The 12,648-nt window shown below is 44.0% G+C and overlaps 1 protein-coding gene across 2 annotated transcripts in view; it reads left to right on the forward strand.

Annotated features, from left to right (window-relative positions):
- Positions 1-12,648, forward strand: part of SLCO2A1 (solute carrier organic anion transporter family member 2A1) — a 661,420-nt gene that overhangs the window by 613,500 nt on the left and 35,272 nt on the right. For both annotated transcript variants that reach the window (XM_086943938.1, XM_086943937.1), the window contains exon 12: positions 5,198-5,262. In XM_086943938.1, coding sequence (XP_086800064.1) covers positions 5,198-5,262 — 65 coding nt within the window. The remainder of the gene's footprint in view (positions 1-5,197; positions 5,263-12,648) is intronic.

The raw sequence follows: 12,648 nt of genomic DNA on the forward strand, positions 1-12,648 counted from the left end.
CTTTCATTTATGGGAGATTAGATGACTTGCCCAGAATCACAGGAAGTTGAGCTGATGCCGAGAATCGAACCTGGTTCCCCAGCGATGAAGTCGGCAGCTCCGGGCATTATGCACATCCTCTCCCCACTTTTCTGATTAGTAGTTGGTTCTGTTTTAGGAGGCACTGAAAAGGAGAAATGGTGCAAGCTGCCTCATGATGAGAGCCCAGGCACTTATTTGTTTTTAGGTCTCGCCTGTCGATGCGCATGTGCATCGAGCAAGGCGAGACTATTGGGACTTATCTACTCTTTATCCGCACTGCAAGGAATCGTGGCGATTCCTTGCAGTGCCCGTGACTTTTAAGCTCAATGCGCATGCGCATTGAGCTTAAAAGCGCGTGCACGTCCGTCTTGTGTTTACCCGCTCCGCCCCCTCCCCTTCCCGCCGTGTCGCATTTCTCCTCCCCCCTCCCCCTTGTATGCCACTCGCAACGCTCCCTGTTGCTGTCTCACACAGGTATGCGTCTCTCTCTCATGTCCTTCTCCCCCGCCCCTCTGCGCTGCTCTCTCCCCCTTGTTATTTTATTTGTTTTCTTCAATATTTTCTCTTATTTTTATTCTACTCATTTCGGTTTCTCTCTTGGTCTATCATCTGTCCATTATTACTTTGTTTTCTTTCTCTGGGTCGTTGCTATGTATTTTTTGTTAATTTTTCCTGTGCTTGTCTGTCCCTTTCTATCTCGCTCAATCTGTCTCAGTACACTTCTGCTAATCACACATCACAGCGGCAGCTGCGTGACACGAGGAAGGGCACTGTAGGCGGAAACGGTGTGCTTAGGTTTACAGGTCAAACTCCTAGTAGCGCATAACGATCAAACTCTTAGAACTGCAGGGTGCTCAGGCACCCGAAACTGATAAGAACTTATAATATTGGAATTGCCATTGTTTCGTAATCCGGGCAATTGGAAACGCTTCACTGCCATACGTTTTTATTTGTAAATGTGAATTTGCTGCATTAGCCGCACAATCCACTATCTGCTGCATACTTTGGAGATTTCAGCGAAAATATAGATGCAACTGCAGATTATTAACCATGCTTAAGACATCAAAGGTTGCTGCTCCCCGTCTGCCCCCCCCCACCACCCCAGCAATGCCGACAGCTTGTTTCTTATTCTATTCCGACTTCATCCGCTTCTGTTTCGAGATGAACACTGCATACATATAGCCACCGGCTTGTTTTACTCCATGCCTCCCTCCAGACAAAGCAACCATTTGCTAATCAGCCTTGGCCCTTCTCCAATAGGTACCATCACCCCCAACCGCACATCGATTTCGGCCTTTTTATATCCCATTAGTGATGTGCAACTTGTATCCGCTGGCACAGCGAGCATTTTATATCCATGGTCCCGAGTCCGATGTCTGCCGCCATTAGGACTGCTTACAGACAGGCTATATATATATATATTAACCACTGTACAGAAGAGGCCATTAAAATAAAATATTTTCCAGTATCTTCATTCCTCCGTCTTTATTACCCACTTTTTCTTTTCCTCATGCATTGTTCTCCCTACTGGCTAGGTTGTTTTTTTTCATCCCTTCCCCATCGCTCTCTTCCCCGTCCCCTTTTCTCGGCAGTCCCTTTCGCCTACCGCGGTATTTCCTCCTTCGTCTTAATGCCTTGCCCTGGGCCTCTTTCCCTGGGTTCATTAGTGCTGGGCGCACTGAGGCGTGAGAGGCCGCTGCTCCCATTCGTCTCATGGTCCGGCATTCAGCACGCGGCCAGGCTTCGGCTGCAGTAACACCTGAGTCTCCTCCCGTGGGGCCAGGATTTTATCTTGTTAGTGGTTGCTGTAGGTTAAGTCACTTTTGTCGAAGAAGGTGTAAATGTGCACTTTCTCTGCCACAAAAATGGATAACATAGCTTAAGCAGCAGCAATCTGCTTTTAACTAAAGTCCTAGCACTAACTTTTTTCATCAATTACTCCAAATTACAGTAGAGCATTCTTATGTTCTCTGCATCTTTAGCGAAGTACAAACTTCCATATAGCAAACACATGCCCTGCAGCGCTGTTTACTGTCTGCAAGAAACATTCCTTTTTCTAATCTATCACACCATCTATGTGTGATCTCAATTAGCCGCTAAAACAAGCTTATCTCGTTCGTATACCTCAAGCTGCGCCTTTACCCCTCCTCGTAAATGCTTCCATGACAATTGCAAACAGCCAGACTGAAAGGCGCCCTTGGCGCATATGCCCGGTACATTTCCGCAAATCTTGCAATACTTTTAGATCAATGCCAAACCACTACAACCAATACTCTTACGACACGTTCGATTATTGTACAAACAGCCATCTTAAACTAGGAACAAAGCTACAATAACAATCTTGTCACCGGACATTACCCCGCACGGCACGGGCAGCACGAGCCTTCTGCTAATGCACCTTTTATTGTGCCTTTAAATACAAATTATTTCTTCCATACTTTTCACAAGCTATACACGGGTTTTGCAGCACTTTTCCCACTAATTCCCATGATAATTTGTAACCCATACTACACAAAATACAATTTGATCATTGCTTCCTCGCTTGTCTCACCACCCATCTCCACCTTCCTCTTTCCATCACGTCACTAGCGATTATAACTATACACATGCATTGTACCAATTTCAAGTCCTTTACTACAACAATGCTCACATTTATACCCCATGTCCTGTCGCTAAAAATACAACCATGTTTACACTAGTTGCAGTACGTACAAATATTTTAAAATGACCCATTACTCACCCTCACTCACCCTCACCCTCACTCACCCTCAACCCCTCACCCACCCTCACCCTCAACCCCTCACCCTCAACCTCAACCCCTCACCCTCACTCACCCTCACCCTCACTCACCCTCAACCCCTCACCCTCACTCACCCTCAACCCCTCAACCTCAACCACTCACCCTCACTCACCCTCACCCTCACTCACCCTCACCCTCACTCACCCTCACCCTCACTCATCCTCACCCTCACTCATCCTCACTCACCCTCACCCACCCTCAACCACTCACCCTCACCCACCCTCAACCCCTCACCCTCACTCACCCCCTCACCCTCACTCACCCTCAACCCCTCACCCTCAACCCATCACCCTCACTCACCCTCACCCACCCTCACCCTCACTCACCCTCAACCCCTCACCCTCACTCACCCTCAACCCCTCACCCTCACCCACCCTCACCCTCACTCATCCTCACCCACCCTCAACCCCTCACCCTCACTCACCCTCAACCCCTCACCCTCACTCACCCTCACTCACCCTCACTCACTCTCACTCACCCTCACTCACCCTCAACGCCTCACCCTCACTCACCCTCAACACCTCACCCTCACTAACCCTCACTCACCCTCAACCCCTCACCCTCACTCACCCTCACTCACCCTCAACCCCTCACCCTCACTCACCCTCAACCCCTCACCCTCACTCACCCTCAACCCCTCACCCTCACCCTCACTCACCCTCAACCCCACACCCCCTCACCCTCACCCCCTCACCCTCAACCCCTCACCCTCACTCACCCTCACTCACCCTCACTCACCCTCAACCCCTCACTCACCCTCACCCACCCTCACCCTCAACCCCTCACCCTCACTCAGCGCAACCACAGCATCTTCACTAAATATATTTAATACACTTTAAGCTATTGGCAATATAAAATAAAATCCATTTTATTTACGTATTAATTATTGTTTTTTAAAGCCATTGATTTTTTTTATATCAATACATATAAGTCACATATAAGTCCCGTTAATACAAAACATGTTGCTTTACAAATGCTAGAGGTGTCACATTTAGAAAAATTATAACTATTGGCTCTGTAAAGAAGAAAGCTATTAATTTAGCTATTTAGAAAAAACAACACATAAATAAAAAACAAAAAAATAATTAACACCTATAGCTCAAACTTTCCTACTGCGAGACCTATTGCATTTCCAATGCTTGTTACAAATTAACCACTGAATTAATCCCCCCCCCATCCTACTTTCTCTACAGCATCCCATGGACATCAATCACCAAAATGCCAGTGCTAGAGCTAGGACCATCACATACCCACCCTTTGGCCCAGTGACATCACATTATATGAACGTTGACAGAAAGTGATCTCACGTGACCTTGATCCCAATAATTGACCCTGATAAAGTTAGGAGCTTCTTAAGCGTGCAATGATGTAAGAACACACTAGTTACCAATATATAAATGTCTATTTTATATACTGCTAGATTTTAAATAGGATGCTGACATGATAGGTACATTACACATTTGTTTTTTATTGCATGAAAAAGTATGTGTTTGTTCGAAGAGGATAATACAGTGCCACAAAAACTCAGAAAATGTGAACCAAAATTAATTATGCTACACACTGATGCTTTAATGGTTCAGCTAGAGTATACCCCAATAATAAAATGCACTGATCAATTACAGGGAGACCCACGCAAAAGATAATAAAAAAATTGTGGTTTTGTTCCAATCTACTGAATCAAGTAGATCAGAGCACCAGTCATGCTTCATGGATATCTGTCAGAAACAGACTCCGTTTCAAGGCCGCGGCTGTCAACGGGCAGGATTTTCAATCCTGCAAACTGGGAAAACCGACTCACGATAGACTTCCAGGACAGGTTTTTAATTCTGTGACTATGGTGAAATGGCAATCGAGCTCTAGCATCGAAAATTGGAGATTTGGGATTGTTTATGGGTACCGAAGCTACTATCCTGGGCATTTTGAAGGTCCCGCAAGTACATGCCCATGTTTGTGTCAGAGTCCTATGATTGAACTACACTTCTGCGTATTCTAGGCATCTTGAGTCTAACCTGAGCAGGATTTTATTTCTGGTGTTTGTTTGTGTAATAGTCCTGAGGCTTAGATACAAAGAGGTAGTTGAGGTACACTCCTAGGCCTTAGTTACACAGTGCATCCAACCCTGTATATGTTAATCCTTACTCATCTCAGCTCACATGCAGGTGCCTGAACATCTCAAAGACACATGTGGGTAATTGATTCTGGATGAGGTTCATTGTAGAAGGCTATGACCCTCAATCCAGACTGGCCTCACACTGCCTAGTTCCACTGCTTATGCCACAATGAACCAAGCACTGGCCAGAATAGTTTGCGAAGACCTGGATTATTAGGACAATTTTATTCTGATCTAACCATTGTTTCACACATTTTACTTGACAGGGTGGTGAGTCAAGATGAGAAGTCATTTGCCATTGGAGTGCAGTTTTTACTAATGAGGGTTTTAGGTAAGTTATGGTGTGAAATATTTATTGTTTTCAACAAAAAATGACTTATAACCTTCCCTGTCGCAATCATTTTGTTGAAATGAGCCATCCTCGTGTCTGGCCATGTGTGACCATGTGCTTTTGGAGTCATATGGGCATTGGGAGGATTCAACACTCCTGCCACATCAAAGGAAGGAGCGGCATTCCCTCCTTAAATGAGAAGCAGGTGGAAGTCAGTGCCACTATCTTCCTTCAAGAGAGGCATTTAGTGTAGTAGATCCCCGCATATCAGTAGCAGTTGATTAACATCAGGGATTAGAGTTCTACCAGCATGGTGACATGGTGCCACATCTTCACATACACAACCACCTGTTTGGCCATTTGATATTCCGGTTGCTGGGTCAGTGTTGAGTGCCCTTCTCACGGGGGAGGATTATCTCTCAACGTGGTGTCTGAAGCCCAAGTCTAATGGCCCAGTTCTGCTTAAGGTGGCCTTGCTGCACATCTGGGACAGTACCTTTGTGGGGGAGCGCAGCATGAAGGGATCAGGAACATATTACTTTCTTTGTTCAGACTTCCTGCACAGGTGCTGGAAGCCAGCATGTATTTCCCTAGTAGTAGCTGGCTTGCCATCCAAAGTGCAGAATAAAGAGTACTCAAAGACAGATTTGCTGATTTGATGCTCTTTGCTTCTATTGTGTATCCAAAATGATATTTCTTCACGAAAAAGGTTAAACTTCAAATTATATAAATGTAACGTGTGTCTATGATGTAGGCTAAACGATTTGTGATACCTCCTGCTTTGCAAATGGTTTTATGTTGGTGGCAATATATGGCACATATTTTGACTATCGTATACGCTTGCAGTGATTTGTTATTCTTTCTAATGAGTAACAAAATTCTCCAATTTAGTGATCAGTGTGTCTAGTATGGTGAGAGCGTAGCTCATCACCTGGTTACCACGAATCTTCATTGAGTCTGAGTTCTTCGGGGATGATGAGTAAAGGCCAATTTAATTGGATGTATGACATCACAACGCATGCTTTTACTCCTCATGCCATTACAACGCAGTTTTTACAACGCAAGTCGTTACAACGACTTGCGATCGGGGGCGCTGGATAGTGGAATAGTTTAATTTTCTATTCCAACTCTAGTCCCCGTGGATTGTAGGGAAGGTGTTGGATAGAAAATTAAACTATTCCCTATCCTACAGCGCCCTCCAGCGCAAGTCGTTGTAACGACTTGCGTTGTAATAGCTGCGTCGTAATGGTAGTGCGGAGTAAAAGTTGCGTTGTAAAGGATGTTCCCCATTTAATTGATCTATTGCGTGTCACATGAGCAAATCTATCATCTCATCTTTTATCATCTTCTAGCATTTGATTGAATCTTAGAAGCCGTGGCCTTAGTTATCTCTTTACAAATGCGTATATGGGTATTATAGTTGGATCATTTACTTGGTGATGGATGCCAGCATTGAATTGCAAATACCATTCGGGACCAAGATGTCTTTAGAGACAGAGACTTCTGGTCAGGCATTCATGGATTCAAATAGCCTTGATCATACTGTGATTGTATACGCTTATTCTTCTTCAGAATTACCTTTCATCTAATATCAATGTGATCTTGGCAGATAATCTGTAAACTCCTTCTAGTGCCCAGGGCTTTAAGTGGGCCGGGTCTCCAGGGTCTGAGCACCGGCAGTTTTTTAAAGGGGCCCTCGAAATGGGTCTCTATCGGGCTCTGTTTTGAGCCCTGGCACAGGCGGTCCGATTTTTTTCTGGACTGCAGTGACAGCAGTTTGCTGTCACTGCAGTCCGGAAAAAAGTGCCAGGGCCCAAAACAGCCCAATAGAGACCCATTTTGAGACAGCAAGCACATTGATGTGCACTGCCCACACTGCTCGCTTCCCACTAGTGGAGAAGTTACGGCATGACGTCATGCCAGGTAAGCGTTGTGGGGGAAGGGAAATCCTTTAAAGAGTCATTTTCTTTCTGGATTTCCCTTCTATTTCTGAAACGTAAGAGCAGCAACATTGTTGGATGGTCACCAGGGCTTTAATTGGAAGCTTTTTTTAATATTATATGTAACAAGCCATAGTTGCTGCTTATTTATTTTATGCAACTAATAACCATTGACAAAGCCAATAGTCTTTACTTGTTGTAGGTATGATGTTACTTGTTGTCTCACATATCTGGATGCAATGACAGAAACAGCAAAATACAAGTCGGGCGGCACACTGTGCTAAGCACAGATTTTTTAGCGTAAGTGTGTTAAAGCCACGCCCCTAATTACACTGGTCACGCCCCTTTGAGAGACCCCCCAGTTTTTTCATCCCACTTAAAGCCCTGCTAGTACCACCACAGAAATGCTTCTGGTTTTTGGGAGGGCCCGTTATTAAATCTGCGTACATGAGCCTGTTTTTTTAAGCTTCTCTTTGCCTCCCTTGTGCACCCAGACATTGATCCTGTCAAAGATGGTCTACATATTTATACAGTCCTAGCCAATATCCTAATGTGAATTGATATTGAACAATGAAGCATCAGCATGCGGGGCTGATCATTGAAATAGAGGTACAAGGCTTTGTGGTCAATTGCCGCTCAGAAGATGTGTCCATAAAGTTAGATTGCTTGTCGTGCATGTACGATTCTTTTCTTTTAATCCATGCTCCGAGGAAAGAGTTTCCATCTGAGACTCAGGAATTCGAATTAGTCTGGAAAGGTTTTCGGGCAATGTATCATCCTGAATCCTTAATAGAGGTTATGGGCATGTCAGCTCTGTTATAAGTCGAAGTATACATTAATTGCCTTATAACAGTTGTAGGAACCTTTTGACAGAACCAGGAGACAGACACTGTAACTATTCCTGAATACAAATGTTACATCACTATATCTTTCTTATGGAAAGCATTAAAATAGTTCTCTGCAGTGTACCTCCACCTTGGCGAGGAGTCAGGTATCTGAAAGAGGGCAGCCTCTTAAAGCCTCCAGAGATGTCTCCTATCACCAGCAGGAGCTCTCAAGCTGGCATCTTGTCCTTCTCGTGAGGGTGAACTGCCAAAATGACCCTGTAGCCCAACAAGCAGCAATTCAGAGATAAACCCTGCACAGGATATAGAACCCTTTCATCTAGGTGGAGGGGTGTAGCAAAGTTGGCATGGACCTTTAACCAAGTAATACAAATTAAGCCCAGTTCCTCAAATCTCTCTTCAACTGCTTATCCCATTCAAACCATTCTTCTCAATTTACACCTTTCAACCCCTTATATCACTTCCAGAAACTATTCTCAATAACATATCTCACATTTGCTGTACATCATGTTGGCATCAGAAGGGCAACCATGTACACTTATGTCTGAGATAACACCTGCCTGCTTCTTTTTTATAATGTAACCTTCATTTCTGTTCTAGCGTAATTCAGAATACTCTAAAAGTTAATATATTGTTACAATCAAAACATATCTTTATGCACTTCATGAAAGAAGATCAACGCCCAACTACAGCTCTATGTTCTGATAACACAGTACATCTTATCATCCCCAGAAGAGTTGCTTTCCAGTGCTTGCAGCATGTTAGACCCTATATGCTCCCACATATGCCCTCCTAAATGGCATGGTTCTGTCTGCACCTAGCCGAAGAACTATCAGGAGACAGGGTCTTGAATTTAGAGATTGGTCAAAAGAAATTTGTGAAGGACAACACTAGAGGTAGAGAAAAAGCGAGGAACGTGGAAGGACGGTGAAGAAAACTTAACAGTGTGACAGTGTATGGGGTGAATCTTGCTGCTTTGCATAGACAATGGGGTGCAGACAATGACTGAAAAAATGTCCTCCTATATTTCTAAGACAACCATATGGGTCAATAGGGTCATTAGCACAGAAGTCTTGAGGAGAATGATACAGATTCATGGCACTTGCTCATCTTGATTATTGCACTCAGCGGGCTAAAGAGCTATAAACCTTGTCTAAAATTGTCAGCAGATGTGGTTTTCAGATACAGATCCCAAAAATGGATATTGTAATAATCCCTATCTCTCTAACTTCCACAAGTTTTGCCAGTCACCCAAATAAAGTAGCTGCCAAATGATTCAGCTGTTTTCACTTGATTCCAGGGGGACACCTTGTCTCTAATAGTCACTCTCAGATGTCCCAGAAAATGTAGTGATGCTTGAGCTCCACTCTACATAACTTTCTTGCCCAGTTCTGCATTTTCGCCTCCTTGTAGAGATCATCAAGCTCTTTTTTGCATCATGCAGCCCACAGAATGATCTATTTGCGGTTGTCTTTACACAAAGTCACCACAGTTGTCCCATTCACTCTTCTTTCTTCAGTAATATCACCGTTGGGTATGCATTCACATCCTCAAGTATAACTCGGATGTTTCTGGTTCTATGTATATGGCATTGCTCTTGGTCCTCCAGTTGAACAAGAGAGGTGAGCACTCAGGACTAAAGCTTAAAAGTCACTAAACAAAACTGCCTTTATTTGTTGCATTAAGTTTTCCATTATCCCCATCTTGTCTTCTGTGTCCCTAGTCTTATCAATCTCTGCAAGTCTCTAGTCAAAGACCTCTACCCTGGAGCGAGTGTTGGATCCATTGTATCAAATGTGTTTCACAATAGAGTCATAAGAATGTATTCTCCTTTGGTGACTATAGAGAAGTCTTCCTCTTCATTGCTCTCAAGAATGATGGGTGGTTGCTTTTAAAAGAAATGTTCCATGGAGTGGTATCCCATTACTGTTTTCCTGCTGTGACCCTCAGTCCAGTCTGCCCTTCCTTCTACGCCCTGTCCATGTTTATCGAGTTTAGATAGTTGTCCTTCTGTCCTCCTTGGTGTTGGGATTGTCTGTAGTGGCTGACTACCCCTTCACGTTCAGCCTGAGAAGAGCTAGCAGCTGAAGACTATGTTGGGGCATCCAGCAATGGACCCGTCCTTCCGCACACGTGTCACTGGGTTTTTGTATGTGGGTGGACCTGCACACCTATGCAAGTAATGTTTATGAAAAGCTTAAACAATTCTAATGTGTTTTGTCGTTTCTGCGTGCTATCTCGCTCTCATCGCAATTGGTGATAAACGTGTATTTTTCTTGCTATCCTGCTTATCACCTTTCACGGTTTTTATCACTGGTTGGGTTATCACCCGGTAATACGTTTCACATTATACATGATCTCATTTTGTTTCGCGTACACGCCACTTTGGGAGCATCTTTTTACGAGTGAAGTGCAAATCCCACAGCACGACATTTTGGGGCAGATTTACAATAACTGGTGCATCCCTGCATATCAGCAGGGATGCGCCAGTTCTTGTGCGCCATGCCTGCGTCACCATGGAGTAGTAAATTTCAATGGGGTACACCCTAAGAAATCTCTGACCTGGGTCAGTATAGGTAGTTACAGTAAAGATGGTCAGAGTCTATCGATTCGTGAGAACAATAAATGTTAAGCAAGCAATTAATCAAAATGTAGAACAAGACAATGTTATATCCAAAGTGTGCTTATACTATTTATTCCTTAATTCAGCATAGTATAAATCGGGTACCTGGGTCAATTCCATGGGTACCTTGACACAAGAGGTATCTTTACATGCAGACACAGGAGATACAATAATCAATTACGTCATTGAAACATATGTACACCAGTAGGTGTTATTCTTATATTGAATACACCGTTTATAAACTTCATATAGAAAAACCAAACAATTTGCGCCAATTATTTACATGAATGTCGCGCTCAGAGTGATAGAAATAGGGGAATAGTTAGGTGGGATAGGTGTGATAGGAAACAGGTGAGGACTGGGTAAAGGTGGCTGTGACTAAAAACAATCACAGTGGGATAAAATAAGCCCTTTACAGTCTGTAGTTCGATCTGAAGTTCCAATATACACATATGCATAGGATTCGTATTACTCTGTAGATTTGATCCTATGATTGGAGATTGGTTGTGATCAGGTCTACGTTTCGACCCCCAGGTTTAAAGGGTAGGTTTGATCCTCATAGTGGGGTCTTCATCAGGACGGGGCAGAGCAGGAGCGCTTTAGCAGAGGCCCTTATGTGGCCGTAATGGTAGGACCATCATGGGTTCCTTTCTTTCGGGGTGGTTGCTCCGCCTTTGTTGGGATTAAAAGCTTTCCATCCAAAGGGTTGTTTCTCTTTTGTGAAGGTTCACAGCTAATTCACCGATTGTGTGGTCGTGGTTCTCGCACCACACGCGATTCGTTAAGTCTTGACAGCAGTGGCTGTCTATCAAATGCTTCTTCCTCGTTTGCCGGCCACATAAGGGCCTCTGCTAAAGCGCTCCTGCTCTGCCCCGTCCTGATGAAGACCCCACTATGAGGATCAAACCTACCCTTTAAACCTGGGGGTCGAAACGTAGACCTGATCACAACCAATCTCCAATCATAGGATCAAATCTACAGAGTAATACGAATCCTATGCATATGTGTATATTGGAACTTCAGATCGAACTACAGACTGTAAAGGGCTTATTTTATCCCACTGTGATTGTTTTTAGTCACAACCACCTTTACCCAGTCCTCACCTGTTTCCTATCACACCTATCCCACCTAACTATTCCCCTATTTCTATCACTCTGAGCGCGACATTCATGTAAATAATTGGCGCAAATTGTTTGGTTTTTCTATATGAAGTTTATAAACGGTGTATTCAATATAAAAATAACACCTACTGGTGTACATATGTTTCAATGACGTAATTGATTATTGTATCTCCTGTGTCTGCATGTAAAGATACCTCTTGTGTCAAGGTACCCAAGGAATTGACCCAGGTACCCGATTTATACTATGCTGAATTAAGGAATAAATAGTATAAGCACACTTTGGATATAACATTGTCTTGTTCTACATTTTGATTAATTGCTTGCTTAACATTTATTGTTCTCACGAATCGATAGACTCTGACCTCCGTCACCATGGATGCGCCGCATTTTCAATGTGCCGCACCATGGTGCAAAAACGGCACAGATACGCCATGCATCCGGCCATAAAAGCGGCGCATTGCTGGAGTTGCGTCGCAAGCATGAGGTAGCTCCAGCAATGCTCTGGGGGCCCCCTATTGTTAGAATGCTGCGTCAATCCTTACGCCTGCTTCAAGCAGGTGCAGGGTTTTGATGCAGCATGGGCCCAAAAGTGACTGAGTGAAATCTTGTAGATTTCACTCAGCCACTTCCTGCACCAGACCCCCCCCCCCGCGCGCAGGAACGTCTCCTTTTGGAGCAGGACTTTACAACTTGACGCCTCTCCCAGATAGGATCATTGTCTCTCACAGGGGAATATCATATATGCCATGTTTGTGGTGAACAAGTACTGACATTTTGTCTTGGAGTCCTGCATCTCTGAGACCCTAGCACATTCCTGCTGTTGTACAAATGTGGCATAAATGTGGAACAAATAAAGA

The sequence above is a fragment of the Lissotriton vulgaris genome, chromosome 11, assembly GCF_964263255.1.
Source record: "Lissotriton vulgaris chromosome 11, aLisVul1.2, whole genome shotgun sequence".
NCBI classification, from domain to species: Eukaryota; Metazoa; Chordata; class Amphibia; order Caudata; family Salamandridae; genus Lissotriton; species Lissotriton vulgaris.